Here is a 19,453-nt window from a genome sequence, read left to right as displayed (position 1 = left end):
AACCACCCGATAAACCACCCGATAAACCACCCGATAAACCACGCGATAAACCACCCGATAAATCACCCGATAAACCACCTGATAAACCACCCGATAAACCACCCGATAAACCACCCGATAAATCACGCGATAAACCACCCGATAAACCACCCGATAAACCACCCGATAAACCACCCGATAAATCACGCGATAAACCACCCGATGAACCACCCGATAAACCACCCGATAAACCACCCGATAAATCACGCGATAAACCACCCGATGAACCACCCGATAAACCACCCGATGAACCACCCGATAAACCACCCGATAAATCACGCGATAAACCACCCGATGAACCACCCGATAAACCACCCGATGAACCACCCGATAAATCCCCCGATAAACCACCCGATAAACCAACCGATAAACCACCCGATAAACCACCCGATAAATCTCCCGATAAACCACCTGATAAACCACCAGATAAACCACCCGATAAACCACCCGATAAACCACCCGATAATCCACGCGATAAACCACCCGATAAATCACCCGATAAACTACCCGATAAATCACCCGATAAACCACGTGATAAACCACCTGATAAACCACCAGATAAACCACCCGATAAACCATCCGATAAACCACGCGATAAACCACCCGATAAATCACCCGATAAACTTCCCGATAAATCACCCGATAAACCACCCGATAAACCACCCGATAAACCACCTGATAAACCACCTGATAAACCATCCGATAAACCACCTGATAAACCACCTGATAAACCATCCGATAAATCACCCGATAAATCACCCGATAAACCACCCGATAAACCACGCGATAAACCACCCGATAAACCACCCGATAAACCACCCGATAAACCACCCGATAAATCACCCGATAAACCACCCGATAAATCACGCGATAAACCACCCGATAAACCACCTGATAAACCACCCGATGAAGGAGCAGCGCTCCAAAAGCCAGTACTTCCAAATGAAAATGTTGGACTATAACCTGGTGTTGTGTGACTTTTAACTTTGTCCATTCCAGTCCAACACCAGTACCATCACGTCATGACACCCAAAGGATTTGAGAGTTAAGGTTTATGTGAGGTGGAGGAACATGAATGAATGGCCCAAAACCTGGTGAAGCACCAGGATCCATGAGTTAAAGCAAGCATTTCAGGATAAATGCAGGAAATATGATCTGGGCGGACGTTTTGTGGAAGGTAGCTGTTTTACTTGTTCTATTTACACACAGCTCAAGGAAGCAAGTCTGGCTTGAAAAAACAAAGTTGTCTCGCTGTTGTTCTGTAATCCAACAATAATGTGAAAAATTATTAGAACGGCTCTGCAACTTGAGGTGGAAGATAGATGGCTTTGAACAGCATCAGGACACAACAAGGAGAAAGTAACAACATGTAAATAACTGAAATAATTACCTGTGACTGCATCATTCATTGGCCCACTATCAATGCTGCCACCTGGCCCATTGACATTGCAAAATGGAGGAGCCCAGTCAACATCACAATGGCAGTTCCCCTTACTGTTACAAACCTGAAACAAAACCCATAACATTCACAGTTTCTTCACACATTTACAGAAAAGGAAATACTGAAAGTTTTTAAAAAATACACCAGAAGTAAAATATGTCAAGAGGAAAGTGAACCATAAGCTGGAGTTATAACTGTGGTTGTCATATGGCAATTAGCAGGGCTCCAGTACATCACTGAGGGAGGAATCCTGAGTTGAAATATCTTTAGCTGCTTTATCACTGACTGCTGCCTGATATAAATACAGGGGTGGGCCTTTTCACTGTCTGTTCCAGCATTCATCTCCATCACAATCCCTTTGGTCATGAAGCAGTTCAATCTACAAGGGGATGCAATGACACTGTTTCTAGATTTGTGTTCCAGTGGTCCCAGGAATATTCTGGGGAACTGGATTCCAAATCTGTGATTTTAACTGAGGAGGTACAAGTTGCATGGTTAAAGTACAATAAAATATGGAATTAGCAATGTAATTAAACCATCGCCAATTGTTGCACAAACCCATCTGGTTCATTCATTCACTTTAGGGAAGGAAATCTGTCATCCTTGGAAAAACTCAACAGGTCTGGAGAGAAATCAGAGTCAATTTTTAGGTCCAGTGACTCTTCTTCAGAATAGTTCTCCACAGATGCTGCCAGACCTGCTGAGTGCTTTTCCAGCGATGTCTGTCCCTGTTTTCATTACTAATCAGTAATACACAGTTCTATTGCTTTTTTAAAAATCTGTTATCCTTATGTGGTCTGGCCTATATATGACTCCAGGCCCACAGCAATATGGCTGACTCTTAACTGCCCTCAAATGGCTGACCAACCTGTTGAAAAGCTGCAAGGAATGACCACCTGACATTGGCTGAGGCAGCAGGAACAACAATCCTGTCAACCCTGCAAAGCCCTCCTTAATGAGGGGCAACTTTTTATCACAGAGAGTGGTGTGGGTCTGGAATGAGCTGCCAGAAGATGTGGCAGAGGCAGGTACAGTTACGACATTTAAAATACAATGATAAGGAAGGGTTTAGGGGGATGTGGGCCAAACTCTGGCAAATGGGAGTAGTTCAGTTCAGGAAACATGGCTGGCATGGACGAGTTGGACCGAAGGGTCAGTTTCCAAGCTGCGTAACTTTATGACATGTGGGGGCTAGTGACAAAACTGGGACAGCTGTCTCACAGATACTCATGCAAGAACTTGGTATGGTCAACTTACAGACAATGTCCTAGACACCACCATCCCTGGATAGTATCGTGATTATAGCAAGGTCAGCCAGCTAGACCTCACAGAATATGAGTTCCTGATTGGGGCTGTTAATCTGGCACAATCAAGGAGTCCTGGCTGACTGATATGAATAGGACTGTCAGAGATTCTGACACACTGGGTGCTGTCTATGACAAGGCTATGCCAGAGTCAAGATCTTCCACGTATAAATAAAGACCGACTGGATGATGGGATACCAGCCTCTGTGGAGTTATTTCAATGGCAACAAGGAAAAAAGCACGCTCCTGGAGAAACTTGCTCACTAGTCGCCTTTGAGTTGAGGTAAGCATTTCTAACATCATGCAATTGCTTGGGAAGCTTGACTCCTTTGATTCTGCCATTGAAGATTGGGCCCAGTATGTGGAAAGAATGAGTTATTGGTTTTTCTAGGCAAATGACATTCAGGCAAATGAAAAGCAACGAGTAATTCTCCTGGCAGTTTGTAGACCCACAGCGCTTTCTGTTATTAAGAGCTTAACCTTTCCTGAGGCACCCGACACAAAAACCTTTCAAGAGTTGATGGATTTAGCTCATGACGCCCAGCCTCCTCTAATTCTGAAATGCTATTGGCTTTATTTGGCAATTCAAGAACCAGGGGAATCCATGATGGGATTTTTGATTAGGTTAAGATGATTGTTGAAGCATGCGACTTTGGTTTATCCCTTAATGAAATGCTTAGAGACTGGTTTGTAAGTGGGATTAATGATGTAACCATGCAAAAGTGCCTCATAGCTGTAGTGCAGTTGGATGTCAAACAGGCATTACAACTGGCTTTATCATTGGAAAATGCAGCACATGGAAGATACGTGATGCAGAGTATTCCAATGGAAGTGGACACCTTCGCCAGTCTGACTCAGCTTGGGGAACACCACTTGAGTATAGAATCACCACGCTCAGAGCATATCCTAATCAAGGGATCCAGGTCAATTCACAGCAAAACCCCAAAAAAACCAAGCCTCGGCTGAAAGGTTATCATATTCTTCAGGTTCAGGCCAGCAAGCTGATAGAGTTGCTGTCCTATGCGGATTTGAAACAGCAAAAGAGTCCTACTAGAACTAAATTGAGTTAAGAGAACTCATGGGCCAGTAACCAGGAGTGTGTCTACCCGGGAAGGTCCACCAGCACTTGTGTTACTTATCAACATCGAAATTAGTAGCAATTAAAATAAACGACAGGTTAAATGGTCACCCGGTTCAAATTCTGAGGGGCATGGATGGGATAAATAGATAAAGTCTTTTCCCTGGGGTCGGGGAGTCCAGAACTACAGGGCATAGGTTTAGGGTGAGAGGAGAAAGATATGAAAGCGACCGAAGGGGCAACTTTTTCACACAGAGGGTGGTACGTATATGGAATGAGCTGCCAGAGGAAGTGGTGGAGGCTGGTACAATTGCAACATTTAAGAGGCATTTGGATGGGTATATGAATAGTAAGGGTTTGGAGGGATATGGGCCGGGTGCTGGCAGGTGGGACTGGATTGGGTTGGGATAACTGGTCGAGTTGGACTGAAGGATCTGTTTCCGTGCTGTACATCTCTATGACTCTATAATGGAGGTCTATACCGGATATCCATATCAGAGATCATTGAACCAGATTTTAACAAAATTCGCTCTGGACTCCAACCCTTAGGTTTGTGCAAGACCTTGGCTAGACTGAGATCCTGTACCAGGGATCCCGTACAGATTAAGGCCTTGGCTAGACTGAGAGCCTATACCAGGGATCCCGTACAGATTAAGGCCTTGGCTAGACTGAGAGCCTGTACCAGGGATCCCGTACAGATTAAGGCCTTGGCTAGACTGAGAGCCTATACCAGGGATCCCTTACAGATTAAGGCCTTGGCTAGACTGAGAGCCTATACCAGGGATCCCTTACAGATTAAGGCCTTGGCTAGACTGAGAGCCTATACCAGGGATCCCTTACAGATTAAGGCCTTGGCTAGACTGAGAGCCTATACCAGGGATCCCGTACAGATTAAGGCCTTGGCTAGACTGAGAGCCTATACCAGGGATCCCGTACAGATTAAGGCCTTGGCTAGACTGAGAGCCTGTACCAGGGATCCCGTACATATAAAGGCCTTGGCTAGACTGAGAGCCTGTACCAGGGAACCCGCACAGATTAAGGCCTTGGCTAGACTGAGAGCCTATACCAGGGATCCCGTACAGATTAAGACCTTGGCTAGACTGAGAGCCTATACCAGGGATCCCGTACAGATTAAGACCTTGGCTAGACTGAGAGCCTGTACCAGGGATCCCGTACAGATTAAGGCCTTGGCTAGATTGAGAGCCTATACCAGGGATCCCATACAGATTAAGGCCTTGGCTAGATTGAGAGCCTGTACCAGGGATCCCTTACAGATTAAGGCCTTGGCTAGACTGAGAGCCTGTACCAGGGATCCCGTACAGATTAAGACTTTAGCTAGACTGAGAGCCTGTACCAGGGATCCCTTACAGATTAAGGCCTTGACTAGATTGAGAGCCTATACCAGGGATCCCATACAGATTAAGGCCTTGGCTAGACTGAGAGCCTGTACCAGGGATCCCGTACAGATTAAGACCTTAGCTAGACTGAGAGCCTATACCAGGGATCCCTTACAGATTAAGGCCTTGGCTAGACTGAGAGCCTGTACCAGGGATCCCGTACAGATTAAGGCCTTGGCTAGACTGAGAGCCTGTACCAGGGAACCCGTACAGATTAAGGCCTTGGCTAGATTGAGAGCCTATACCAGGGATCCCTTACAGATTAAGGCCTTGGCTAGACTGAGAGCCTGTACCAGGGATCCCTTACAGATTAAGGCCTTGGCTAGATTGAGAGCCTATACCAGGGATCCCTTACAGATTACGTCCTTGGCTAGACAGAGAGCCTGTACCAGGGATCCCTTACAGATTAAGGCCTTGGCTAGACTGAGAGCCTATACCAGGGATCCCGTACAGATTAAGGCCTTGGCTAGACTGAGAGCCTGTACCAGGGATCCCTTACAGATTAAGGCCTTGGCTAGATTGAGAGCCTATACCAGGGATCCCATACAGATTAAGGCCTTGGCTAGACTGAGAGCCTGTACCAGGGATCCCGTACAGATTAAGACTTTAGCTAGACTGAGAGCCTGTACCAGGGATCCCTTACAGATTAAGGCCTTGACTAGATTGAGAGCCTATACCAGGGATCCCATACAGATTAAGGCCTTGGCTAGACTGAGAGCCTGTACCAGGGATCCCGTACAGATTAAGACCTTAGCTAGACTGAGAGCCTATACCAGGGATCCCTTACAGATTAAGGCCTTGGCTAGACTGAGAGCCTGTACCAGGGATCCCGTACAGATTAAGGCCTTGGCTAGACTGAGAGCCTGTACCAGGGAACCCGTACAGATTAAGGCCTTGACTAGATTGAGAGCCTATACCAGGGATCCCTTACAGATTAAGGCCTTGGCTAGACTGAGAGCCTGTACCAGGGATCCCGTACAGATTAAGACCTTAGCTAGACTGAGAGCCTGTACCAGGGATCCCTTACAGATTAAGGCCTTGACTAGATTGAGAGCCTATACCAGGGATCCCATACAGATTAAGGCCTTGGCTAGACTGAGAGCCTGTACCAGGGATCCCGTACAGATTAAGACCTTAGCTAGACTGAGAGCCTATACCAGGGATCCCTTACAGATTAAGGCCTTGGCTAGACTGAGAGCCTGTACCAGGGATCCCGTACAGATTAAGGCCTTGGCTAGACTGAGAGCCTATACCAGGGAACCCGTACAGATTAAGGCCTTGGCTAGACTGAGAGCCTATACCAGGGATCCCTTACAGATTAAGGCCTTGGCTAGACTGAGAGCCTGTACCAGGGATCCCGTACAGATTAAGGCCTTGGCTAGACTGAGAGCCTGTACCAGGGAACCCGTACAGATTAAGGCCTTGGCTAGATTGAGAGCCTATACCAGGGATCCCTTACAGATTAAGGCCTTGGCTAGACTGAGAGCCTGTACCAGGGATCCCGTACAGATTAAGGCCTTGGCTAGACTGAGAGCCTATACCAGGGATCCCATACAGATTAAGGCCTTGGCTAGACTGAGAGCCTATACCAGGGATCCCGTACAGATTAAGGCCTTGGCTAGACTGAGAGCCTATACCAGGGATCCCGTACAGATTAAGACCTTGGCTAGACTGAGAGCCTATACCAGGGATCCCGTACAGATTAAGACCTTGGCTAGACTGAGAGCCTATACCAGGGATCCCGTACAGATTAAGGCCTTGGCTAGACTGAGAGCCTATACCAGGGATCCCGTACAGATTAAGGCCTTGGCTAGACTGAGAGCCTGTACCAGGGATCCCTTACAGATTAAGGCCTTGGCTAGATTGAGAGCCTATACCAGGGATCCCATACAGATTAAGGCCTTGGCTAGATTGAGAGCCTGTACCAGGGATCCCTTACAGATTAAGGCCTTGGCTAGACTGAGAGCCTATACCAGGGATCCCGTACAGATTAAGGCCTTGGCTAGACTGAGAGCCTGTACCAGGGATCCCTTACAGATTAAGGCCTTGGCTAGATTGAGAGCCTATACCAGGGATCCCTTACAGATTACGTCCTTGGCTAGACTGAGAGCCTGTACCAGGGATCCCTTACAGATTAAGGCCTTGGCTAGACTGAGAGCCTATACCAGGGATCCCGTACAGATTAAGGCCTTGGCTAGACTGAGAGCCTGTACCAGGGATCCCTTACAGATTAAGGCCTTGGCTAGATTGAGAGCCTATACCAGGGATCCCATACAGATTAAGGCCTTGGCTAGACTGAGAGCCTGTACCAGGGATCCCGTACAGATTAAGACCTTAGCTAGACTGAGAGCCTGTACCAGGGATCCCTTACAGATTAAGGCCTTGACTAGATTGAGAGCCTATACCAGGGATCCCATACAGATTAAGGCCTTGGCTAGACTGAGAGCCTGTACCAGGGATCCCGTACAGATTAAGGCCTTGGCTAGACTGAGAGCCTATACCAGGGATCCCTTACAGATTAAGGCCTTGGCTAGATTGAGAGCCTGTACCAGGGATCCCGTACAGATTAAGGCCTTGGCTAGACTGAGAGCCTGTACCAGGGAACCCGTACAGATTAAGGCCTTGGCTAGATTGAGAGCCTATACCAGGGATTCCTTACAGATTAAGGCCTTGGCTAGACTGAGAGCCTGTACCAGGGATCCCGTACAGATTAAGACCTTAGCTAGACTGAGAGCCTATACCAGGGATCCCTTACAGATTAAGGCCTTGGCTAGACTGAGAGCCTGTACCAGGGAACCCGTACAGATTAAGGCCTTGGCTAGACTGAGAGCCTATACCAGGGATCCCTTACAGATTAAGGCCTTGGCTAGACTGAGAGCCTGTACCAGGGATCCCGTACAGATTAAGGCCTTGGCTAGACTGAGAGCCTGTACCAGGGAACCCGTACAGATTAAGGCCTTGGCTAGATTGAGAGCCTATACCAGGGATCCCTTACAGATTAAGGCCTTGGCTAGACTGAGAGCCTGTACCAGGGATCCCGTACAGATTAAGGCCTTGGCTAGACTGAGAGCCTATACCAGGGATCCCTTACAGATTAAGGACACAACTTTAGTTCTGGTCTCTTATGAGAAGCAACTGGTTCAGTTCCCAGTGATTGTAGTAAAAGACTCGGCCCAAGCTGGAGGGGGTGAAATTGGTTGAGAGAGATTCATCTAGAGTGCTTCACCACTTTTCAATTGAGTAATGGCTGCCTGAGTGAAGTTCCAATTAAAGACCGTTAAGTCTTCCAGGAAGGTCTCAGGGACCATTAGAGGAGCTAAGGCCACCTTGCATGTTGACCATTTTTCTACAAGGCCTGCCCATGGGAAAGTGTTGAGGCAGAAATCAGAAGATTGGAAAGTGGAGGAATTATCGAGTCTGTCCAATTTGCGGAAATGGCGGCACTGGTCATACTGATTTTGAAAGCCGACCGGTCAGTTCATCTTTGTGGGGATTTTTAACAAATGGTAAACCACTTTTTGCAATTGGATACATTCCCAATCCCTTGGATAGAGGACTTTTATGCAAAGCTGGATGGGAGTGGGGGGGTGGGAAGTCCTTCTTGAAGCTGGGCATGAGCTACCCTTACTTGCAATTGAGTTTCGACAAAGATTCCCAGAAACATGCTGCAATTAATAGCCATATGGATTGTTACTAATATACAAAACTGCCATTTGGGATATCATCAACCTGTTCAATTTTTCAGGGGATGATGAAGAAAATGTTGCAAGATCGAGCTCCGGACATCATTTATTTAGATAATGTACTATTAACAGGCAAGACGAATAAGGAATACTTCGAGAACTTGGATGTGGTGTTTGGATGTTTTTTTCATCTGGGTTTATGCCTAAGAAAAGGAAAATATGTGTTCCAGGTCCCCTCAGTGACTTCATTGGGCTACAGAGTCGACAAGACCTGGTTAAACCCAGGGGAAGATAAAGTAAGGGTGAACAAAGTTGGCTGTGCTCCCACATGTGTACCAAAGCTCTGGTTATTTCTTGGCTGGTAAATTATGACAGAAAGTTTATTCATAACCTGCCTTCCATCCCGAAAGATTGGAGTCTAGAGCAAATTTTGTTAAAACTGGCTCAGCGATCACTGATATAGATATGCTGGTATCGACCTCCATCAGAGACATCATTTTGATTGGTTCTGATTTGATGTTGCTTAGTAATTTAATTGCTCCAACAAAATGTAGGTGGACCTTCCAGGGTATACACTCTCCTGAAAACTGACCTGAGTTTTCTTACTCTCTTTAGTTCTAGTAGGAGTCTTTTGCTGTCTCTAGTCCACATACTGGCAGCAACTAACACTGGCGTGCTGGCCTGAGGCTTGGTATTGTTTTAGGGTTTTGCTGTGGGCCGACCTAGAGTCCTTCTGTTCAGGGTATGTCCTGAGTGAGGCTATACAATTGCTTTCACTCTAATTGTGTTGCCCAAGCTCAGGTGGCCTAGTGAGGGTGTCCACTTCCATTGGAAAGCCCTGCAATCATATGCTCCATCTGCTGCATTTTGCAACGATACAGCCAGTTGTAGTGCCTGTCTGATCTCCAGTTGCACTTCAGCTATGAGGTGCTTTTGCACGGTTCCACCTGCAAATCAGTCTCTAAGTATCTCATTAAGGGTTAAACCAAAGTCGCATTCCCCTGCCAGTTGTTTAAACCTAGTCAAAAATCCCGACATGGATTCTTCTGGTTCAAATTGCCCAATAAAACCAACAGCATCTCAAAATTAGAGGAGGCTGTGAGTCATAATATTCTTTAATAAATCCATCAACTCATGAAAGGTTTTCGTATCTGGTGCCTCAGGGAAAGTTAGGTTCTAATAGCAGAAAAAGCTGTGGGTCCACAGGATGTCAGGAGAATTAATCATTGCTTTTCATGTGCCCCAACATCACTTGCCCAGAAATCATAACACATTCTTTCCTCACACTGAGCCCAGTCTTTCATGGTAGGATCGAACGAGTCAAGTTTCCCAAGAACAGCCCAATACCAGACATGCTTACCCCAACTCAAGGTGACTGTCGCAAGTGTATTTCTTCAAGAATGTGTTTTTTTGCCTGTCACCACTGAGATAATGGCACAGAGACCGGGATTCTGTCACCAAGTCACCCTTTCTTTACATGTGGAGAGCCCTTGACATTGATCCAGCTCCTTCAGAGTTCGCTCTCAGCGTAAACAGAACCCTTGACCTTCTTGTGTCTACCTGCTAAGCAGGGGTCCCTGATTCGAGTAGATTAAAGCCCCAAAGAGGGAACTCTTATTCTATGAGGTCCATACCTGGCAGACCTCATCAAAATCACTACACCTGTCATGGGATTTGAATTCAATAAAAGAAAATCAGAAATTAAGAGTCTAATGATATCCACGAATCCATTGTAAATTGCCAGGAAAAACCATCTGGTTCACTAATGTCGTTTTGGGAAGGAAACTGCTGTCCTTACCTGGTCGGACCTACATTTGACCGGATTGAGATAGGGTAGATAGAGGAAGGATGGTCCAGATGACTGGAATGAGATATGGGAGATGGAGGAAGGATGGTTCAGATGATCAGGATGAGATATGGGTAGATGGAGGAAGGATGGTCCAGATGACTGGGATGAGGTAGGGTAGATGGAGGAAGGTTAGTCTAGATGACCGGGATGAGATAGGGGAGATGGAGGAAGGATGATCCAGATGATCAGGATGAGATAGGGGAGATGGAGGAAGGGTGGTCCAGTTGACCGGGATGCGATAGGGTAGATGGAGGAAGGATGGTCCAGATGACTGGGATGAGATAGGGTAGATGGAGGAAGGATGATCCAGATGACTGGGATGAGATAAGGGATATGGAGGAAGGATGGTCCAGATGACCGGGATGAGACAGGGTAGATGGAGGAAGGATGGTCCAGATGACTGGGATGAGATAAGGGATATGGAGGAAGGATGGTCCAGATGACCGGGATGAGATATGGGAGATGGAGGAAGAATGGTCCAGGTGACCGGGATGTGATAGGGTAGATGGAGGAAGGATGGTCCAGATGTCCGGGATGAGATAGGGTAGATGGAGGAAGGATAGTATAGATGACTGGGATGAGAAAGGGGAAATGGAGAAAGGATGATCTAGATGATCAGGAGGAGATAGGGAAGATGGAGGAAGGACGATCTAGATGACTGGGATGAGATAGGAGAGATGGAGGAAGGATGGTCCAGATGACTGGAATGAGATAGGGGAGATGGCAGACGGATATTCTAGATGACTGGGATGAGGTAGGGGAGATGGAGGAAGGATGGTCCAGATGACCGGGATGAGGTAGGGGAAATGGAGGACGGATGGTCCAGATGACTGGGATGAGATAGGGGAGATGGAGGAAGGATGGTACAGATGACCGGGATGAGATAGGCGAGGTGGAGGAAGAATGGTACAGATGACTGGGATGAGATAGGATAGATGGAGGAAGGATGGTCTAGATGACCGGGATGAGATAGGGAAATGGAGGAAGGATGGTCTCGTTGACTGGGATGAGATTGGGGACATGGAGGAAGGATGTTCTATATGACCGGGATGAGAAAGGGTAGATGGAGGAAGGATGGTCTAGGTGACTGGGATGAGATATGGGAGATGAAGGAAGGATGGTCCAGATGATCAGGATGAGACAGGGTAGATGGAGGAAGGATGGTCCAGATAACTGAGATGAGATAGGGGAGATGGAGGAAGGATGGTCTAGATGATTAGGATGAGATATGGGAGATGGAGGAAGGATGGTCCAGATGACTGGGATGAGGTAGGGTAGATGGAGGAAGGGTGGTCCAGAAGATTAGGATGAGATAGGGTAGATGGAGGAAGGGTGGTCCAGATGACCGGGATGGGATAGGGGAGATGGAGGAAGGATGATCCAGATGATCAGGATGAGATAGGGTAGATGGAGGAAGGGTGGTCCAGAAGATCAGGATGAGATAGGGGAGATGGAGGAAGGGTGGTCCAGTTGACCGGGATGCGATAGGGTAGATGGAGGAAGGATGATCCAGATGACTGGGATGATACAGTTTAGATGGAGGAATGATGGTCCAGATGACTGGGATGAGATCGGGTAGATGGAGGAAGGATGGTCCAGGTAACCGGGATGAGACAGGGGAGATGGAGGAAGGATGGTCCAGATGACTGGGATGAGATAAGGGATCTGGAGGAAGGATGGTCCAGATGACCGGGATGAGACAGGGTAGATGGAGGAAGGATGGTCCAGATGATCAGTATGAGATAGGGTAGATTGAGGAAGGATGGTCCAGATGACCGGGATGAGATATGGGAGATGGAGGAAGGATGGTCCAGGTGACCGGGATGAGATAGGGTAGATGGAGGAAGGATAGTCTAGATAACTGGGATGAGATAGGGGAAATGGAGGAAGGATGATCTAGATGACCAGGAGGAGATAAGGGAGATGGAGGAAGGATGGTCCAGATGACTAAAATGAGGTAGAGGAGATGGAGGAAGGATGGGCCAGATGACCGGGATGAGATGGGGAGATGGCAGACGGATGGTCTAGATGACTGAGATGAGGTAGGGGAGATGGAGGAAGGATGGTCTAGATGACTGAGATGAGATAGGGGAGATGGAGGAAGGATGGTCCAGATGATTAGGATGAGATATGGGAGATGGAGGAAGGATGGTCCAGATGACTGGGATGAGGTAGGGTAGATGGAGGAAGGGTGGTCCAGAAGATCAGGATGAGATAGGGGAGATGGAGGAAGGATAGTCTAGATGACTGGGATGAGATAGGGGAAATGGAGGAAGGATGATCTAGATGATCAGGAGGAGATAAGGGAGATGGAGGAAGGATGGTCCAGATGACTGGGATGAGATTGGGGACATGGAGGAAGGATGTTCTATATGACTGGGATGAGATAGGGAGAAGGAGGAAGGATGGCCCAGATGACCGGGATGAGATAGGGTAGGTGAAGGAAGGATGGTCCAGATGACTCGGATGAGATAGGGAGATGGAGGAAGGATGGTCCAGATGACCGGGATGAGATAGGGGAAGTGGAGGATGGATGGTCCAGATGACTAGGGATGCGATGCGGGAGATGGAGGAAGGATGGTCTAGATGACCGGGATGCGGTAGGGGAGGTGGAGGAAGGATGGTCTAGATGACCGGGATGAGATAGAATAGATGGAGGAAGGATGTTCTAGATGATCAGGATGAGATAGGGGAGATGGAGGAAGGATGGTCCAGATGACCGGGATGCGGGAGGGGAGATGGAGGAAGGATGGTCCAGATGATCAGGATGAGATGGGATAGATGGAGGAAGGGTGGTCCAGATGACTGGGATGAGATAGGGACATGGAGGAAGGATGTTCTATATGACTGGGATGAGATAGGGTAGATGGGGGAAGGATGGTCCAGATGACCGGGATGAGATAGTCTAGATGGAGTAAGGATGGTCCAGATGACCGGGATGAGATAGGGAGATGGAGGAAGGATGGTCCAGATGACCGGGATGAGATAGTGTAGATGGAGGAAGGATGGTCCAGGTGACCGGGATGAGACAGGGTAGATGGAGGAAGGATGGTCAAGATGATCAGGAGGAGATACCGGAGATGGAGGAAGAATGATCTAGATGATCAGGATGAGATAGGGGAGATGGAGGAAGGATGGTCCAGATGACCGGGATGAGATAGGGGAGATGGCAGACAGATGGTCTAGATCACTGGGATGAAGTAGGGGAGATGGCGGAAGGATGATCTAGATGATCAGGATGAAATAGGGGAGATGGTGGAAGGATGGTCCAGATGATCAGGAGGAGATAGGGGAAATGGAGGAATGATGGTCCAGATGACCGGGATGAGGTAGGGGAGATGGAGGAAGGATGGTCGAGATGACTGGGATGAGATAGGGGAGATGGAGGAAGGATGGTCCAGATGATTAGGAGGAGATAGGGGAAATGGAGGAATGATGGTCCAGATGACTGGGATGAAGTAGGGGAGATGGAGGAAGGATGGTCCAGATGACCGGGATGAGTTAGGGGAGATGTAGGACGGATGGTCCAGATGATCCGGATGAGATAGGGTAAATGGAGGAAGGATGGTCCAGATGACTGGGATGAGATAGGGAGATGGAGGAAGGATGGTCCAGATGATTAGGATGAGATATGGGAGATGGAGGAAGGATGGTCCAGATGATCCGGATGAGATAGGGTAAATGGAGGAAGGATGGTCCAGGTGACCGGGATGAGACAGGGTAGATGGAGGAAGGATGGTCCAGATGACTGGAATGAGATAGGGGAGTTGGTGGAAGGATGGGCCAGATGACCGGGATGAGATAAGGGAGGTGGAGGAAGGATGGTCCAGATGACTGGGATGAGATTGGGGACATGTAGGAAGGATGTTCTGGATGATCAGGATGAGATAGGGGAGATGGAGGAAGGTTGATCCTGATGACCGGGATGCGGGAGGGGAGATGGAGGAAGGATGGTCCAGATGATTAGGATGAGATAGGATAGATGGAGGAAGGGTGGTCCAGATGACCGGGATGAGATAGGGAGATGGAGGAAGGATGGTCTAGATGACTGGGATGAGATAGGGAGATGGAGGAAGGGTGGTCCAGATGACCGGGATGAGATAGGGAGATGGAGGAAGGATGGTCCAGATGACTGGGAAGAGATAGGGTAGATGGAGGAAGGATGGTCCAGATGACTGGGATGAGATAGAGGAAATGGAGGAAGGATGGTACAGAATCCCGGGATGAGATAACGGAGATGGAGGAAGGGTGGTCCAGATGACCGGGATGAGGGAGGGGAGATGGAGGAAGGATGGTCCAGATGAGCGGGATGAGATATGGTAGATGGAGGAAGGGTGGTCCAGATGACCGGGATGAGTTAGGGTAGATGGAGGAAGGATGGTCTTGATGACCGGGATGAGATAGGGAGATGGAGGAAGGATGGTCCAGATGACTGGGATGAGATTGGGGAGATGGAGGAAGGATGGTCTAGATGACTGGGATGAGATAGGGTAGAGGGAGGAAGGATGGTCCAGATGACTGGGATGAGATTGGGTAGAGGGAGGAAGGATGGTCCAGATGACCGGGATGAGACAGGGTAGATGGAGGAAGGATGGTCCAGATGACCGCGATGAGATACGGGAGATGGAGGAAGGATGTTCCAGATGAGTAGGATGAGATATGGGAGATGGAGGAAGGATAGTCCGGATGATCAGGATGAGATAGGGTAGATGGAGGAAGGATGGTCCAGATGACCGGGATGAGATATGGTAGATGGAGGAAGGATGGTCCAGATGACCGGGATGAGATAGGGGAGATGGAGGAAATATGGTTTGGATGACCGGGGTGAGATAGGGGAGGTGGAGGAAGGATGGTCCAGATGACTGGGATGAGGTAGGGTAGATGGAGGAAGGGTGGTCCAGAAGATCAGGATGAGATAGGGGAGATGGAGGAAGGATGGTCCAGATGACTGGGATGAGATAGGGGAAATGGAGGAAGGATGATCTAGATGATCAGGAGGAGATAAGGGAGATAGAGGAAGGATGGTCTAGATGATCAGGAGGAGATAAGGGAGATGGAGGAAGGATGGTCCAGATGACTGGGATGAGATTGGGGACATGGAGGAAGGATGTTCTATATGACTGGGATGAGATAGGGAGAAGGAGGAAGGATGGCCCAGATGACCGGGATGAGGTAGGGTAGATGGAGGAAGGATGGTCCAGATGACCGGGATGAGATAGGGTTGGTGAAGGAAGGATGGTCCAGATGACTCGGATGAGATAGGGAGATGGAGGAAGGATGGTCCAGATGACCGGGATGAGATAGGGGAAGTGGAGGATGGATGGTCCAGATGACTAGGGATGCGATGTGCGGGAGATGGAGGAAGGATGGTCTAGATGACCGGGATGCGGTAGGGGAGGTGGAGGAAGGATGGTCTAGATGACCGGGATGAGATAGAATAGATGGAGGAAGGATGTTCTAGATGATCAGGATGAGATAGGGGAGATGGAGGAAGGATGGTCCAGATGACCGGGATGCGGGAGGGGAGATGGAGGAAGGATGGTCCAGATGATCAGGATGAGATGGGATAGATGGAGGAAGGGTGGTCCAGATGACTGGGATGAGATAGGGAGATGGAGTAAGGGTGGTCCAGATGACTGGGATGAGATTGGGGACATGGAGGAAGGATGTTCTATATGACTGGGATGAGATAGGGTAGATGGGGGAAGGATGGTCCAGATGACCGGGATGAGATAGTCTAGATGGAGTAAGGGTGGTCCAGATGACCGGGATGAGATAGGGAGATGGAGGAAGGATGGTCCAGATGACCGGGATGAGATAGTGTAGATGGAGGAAGGATGGTCCAGGTGACCGGGATGAGACAGGGTAGATGGAGGAAGGATGGTCAAGATGATCAGGAGGAGATACCGGAGATGGAGGAAGAATGATCTAGATGATCAGGATGAGATAGGGGAGATGGAGGAAGGATGGTCCAGATGACCGGGATGAGATAGGGGAGATGGCAGACGGATGGTCTAGATGACTGGGATGAAGTAGGGGAGATGGAGGAAGGATGATCTAGATGATCAGGATGAAATAGGGGAGATGGTGGAAGGATGGTCCAGATGATCAGGAGGAGATAGGGGAAATGGAGGAATGATGGTCCAGATGACCGGGATGAGGTAGGGGAGATGGAGGAAGGATGGTCGAGATGACTGGGATGAGATAGGGGAGATGGAGGAAGGATGGTCCAGATGATTAGGAGGAGATAGGGGAAATGGAGGAATGATGGTCCAGATGACTGGGATGAAGTAGGGGAGATGGAGGAAGGATGGTCCAGATGACCGGGATGAGTTAGGGGAGATGTAGGACGGATGGTCCAGATGATCCGGATGAGATAGGGTAAATGGAGGAAGGATGGTCCAGATGACTGGGATGAGATAGGGAGATGGAGGAAGGATGGTCCAGATGATTAGGATGAGATATGGGAGATGGAGGAAGGATGGTCCAGATGATCCGGATGAGATAGGGTAAATGGAGGAAGGATGGTCCAGGTGACCGGGATGAGACAGGGTAGATGGAGGAAGGATGGTCCAGATGATCAGGATGAGATAGGGGAGATGGAGGAAGGATGGTCCAGATGACTGGAATGAGATAGGGGAGTTGGTGGAAGGATGGGCCAGATGACCGGGATGAGATAAGGGAGGTGGAGGAAGGATGGTCTAGATGACCGGGATGAGATAGGATAGATGGACGAAGGATGTTCTAGATGATCAGGAGGAGATAGGGGAGATGGAGGAAGGATGGTCCAGATGACTGGGATGCGGGAGGGGAGATGGAGGAAGGATGGTCCAGATGATCAGGATGAGATAGGATAGATGGAGGAAGGGTGGTCCAGATTATCGGGTTGAGATAGGGAGATGGATTAAGGATGGTCTTCATGACCGGGATGAGATAGGGAGATGGAGGGAGGATGGTCCAGATGACTGGGATGAGATTGGGGACATGTAGGAAGGATGTTCTGGATGATCAGGATGAGATAGGGGAGATGGAGGAAGGTTGATCCTGATGACCGGGATGCGGGAGGGGAGATGGAGGAAGGATGGTCCAGATGATTAGGATGAGATAGGATAGATGGAGGAAGGGTGGTCCAGATGACCGGGATGAGATAGGGAGATGGAGGAAGGATGGTCTAGATGACTGGGATGAGATAGGGAGATGGAGGAAGGATGGTCCAGATGACTGGGATGAGATTGGGGACATGGAGGAAGGATGTTCTATATGACTGGGAAGAGATAGGGTAGATGGAGGAAGGATGGTCCAGATGACTGGGATGAGATAGGGGAGATGGAGGAAGGACGGTCCCACTGACTGGGATGAGGTAGGGGAGATGGAGGAAGGATGGTCCAGATGACTGGGATGAGATAGAGGAAATGGAGGAAGGATGGTACAGAATCCCGGGATGAGATAACGGAGATGGAGGAAGGGTGGTCCAGATGACCGGGATGAGGGAGGGGAGATGGAGGAAGGATGGTCCAGATGAGCGGGATGAGATATGGTAGATGGAGGAAGGGTGGTCCAGATGACCGGGATGAGTTAGGGTAGATGGAGGAAGGACGGTCTTGCTGACCGGGATGAGATAGGGAGATGGAGGAAGGATGGTCCAGATGACTGGGATGAGATTGGGGAGATGGAGGAAGGATGGTCTAGATGACTGGGATGAGATAGGGTAGAGGGAGGAAGGATGGTCCAGATGACTGGGATGAGATTGGGTAGAGGGAGGAAGGATGGTCCAGATGACCGGGATGAGACAGGGTAGATGGAGGAAGGATGGTCCAGATGAGTAGGATGAGATATGGGAGATGGAGGAAGGATAGTCCGGATGATCAGGATGAGATAGGGTAGATGGAGGAAGGATGGTCCAGATGACTGGGATGAGATTAGGGACATGGAGGAAGGATGTTCTATATGAATGGGATGTGATAGGGAGATGGAGGAAGGATGTTCCAGATGAGTAGGATGAGATATGGGAGATGGAGGAAGGATAGTCCGGATGATCAGGATGAGATAGGGAGATGGAGGAAGGATGGTCCAGATGACTGGGATGAGATTAGGGACATGGAGGAAGGATGTTCTATATGAATGGGATGTGATAGGGAGATGGAGGAAGGATGGCCCAGATGACCGTGATGAGATAGGGTAGATGGAGGAAGGATGGTCCAGATGACCGGGATGAGATAGGGGAGGTGGAGGAAGGATGGTCCAGATGATTGGGATGAGATAGGGAGATGGAGGAAGGATGGTCCAGATGACTGGGATGAGATAGGGTAGATGGAGGAAGGATGGTCCAGGTGACCGGGATGAGATAGGGTAGATGGAGGAAGGATAGTCTAGATGACTGGGATGAGATAGGGGAAATGGAGGAAGGATGATCTAGATGATCAGGAAGAGATAGGGAAGATGGAGGAAGGATGATCTAGATGACTGGGATGAGATAGGGGAGATGGAGGAAGGATGGTCCAGATGACTGGAATGAGATAGGGAAGATGAGGAAGGATGGGACAGATGACCGGGATGAGATAGGGGAGATGGCAGACGGATGGTCCAGATGACTGGGATGAAGTAGGGGAGATGGAGGAAGGATGGTTGAGATGACTGGGATGAGATAGGGTAGATGGAGGAA

The 19,453-nt window shown here is 48.9% G+C and overlaps 1 protein-coding gene across 1 annotated transcript in view; it reads right to left on the bottom strand.

Annotated features, from left to right (window-relative positions):
* Positions 1-1,155: 1,155 nt before the first annotated feature.
* The window catches only part of LOC148152293 (disintegrin and metalloproteinase domain-containing protein 12-like), a 236,154-nt gene continuing 217,856 nt past the window's right edge, over positions 1,156-19,453 (bottom strand). The window contains exons 18-19 of the mRNA XM_087985877.1: positions 1,430-1,544; positions 1,156-1,298 (exon numbers count right to left, since the gene is read on the bottom strand). Coding sequence (XP_087842003.1) covers positions 1,156-1,298; positions 1,430-1,544 — 258 coding nt within the window. The remainder of the gene's footprint in view (positions 1,299-1,429; positions 1,545-19,453) is intronic.

The sequence above is a fragment of the Chiloscyllium plagiosum genome, unplaced genomic scaffold (assembly GCF_037043375.1).
Source record: "Chiloscyllium plagiosum isolate Xiang-an unplaced genomic scaffold, Cpla_swu_hap1 HiC_scaffold_1, whole genome shotgun sequence".
NCBI lineage: Eukaryota > Metazoa > Chordata > Chondrichthyes > Orectolobiformes > Hemiscylliidae > Chiloscyllium > Chiloscyllium plagiosum.
Note: the sequence above shows the minus strand (reverse complement) of the source record. Positions and strands in the feature narration are given on the sequence as shown.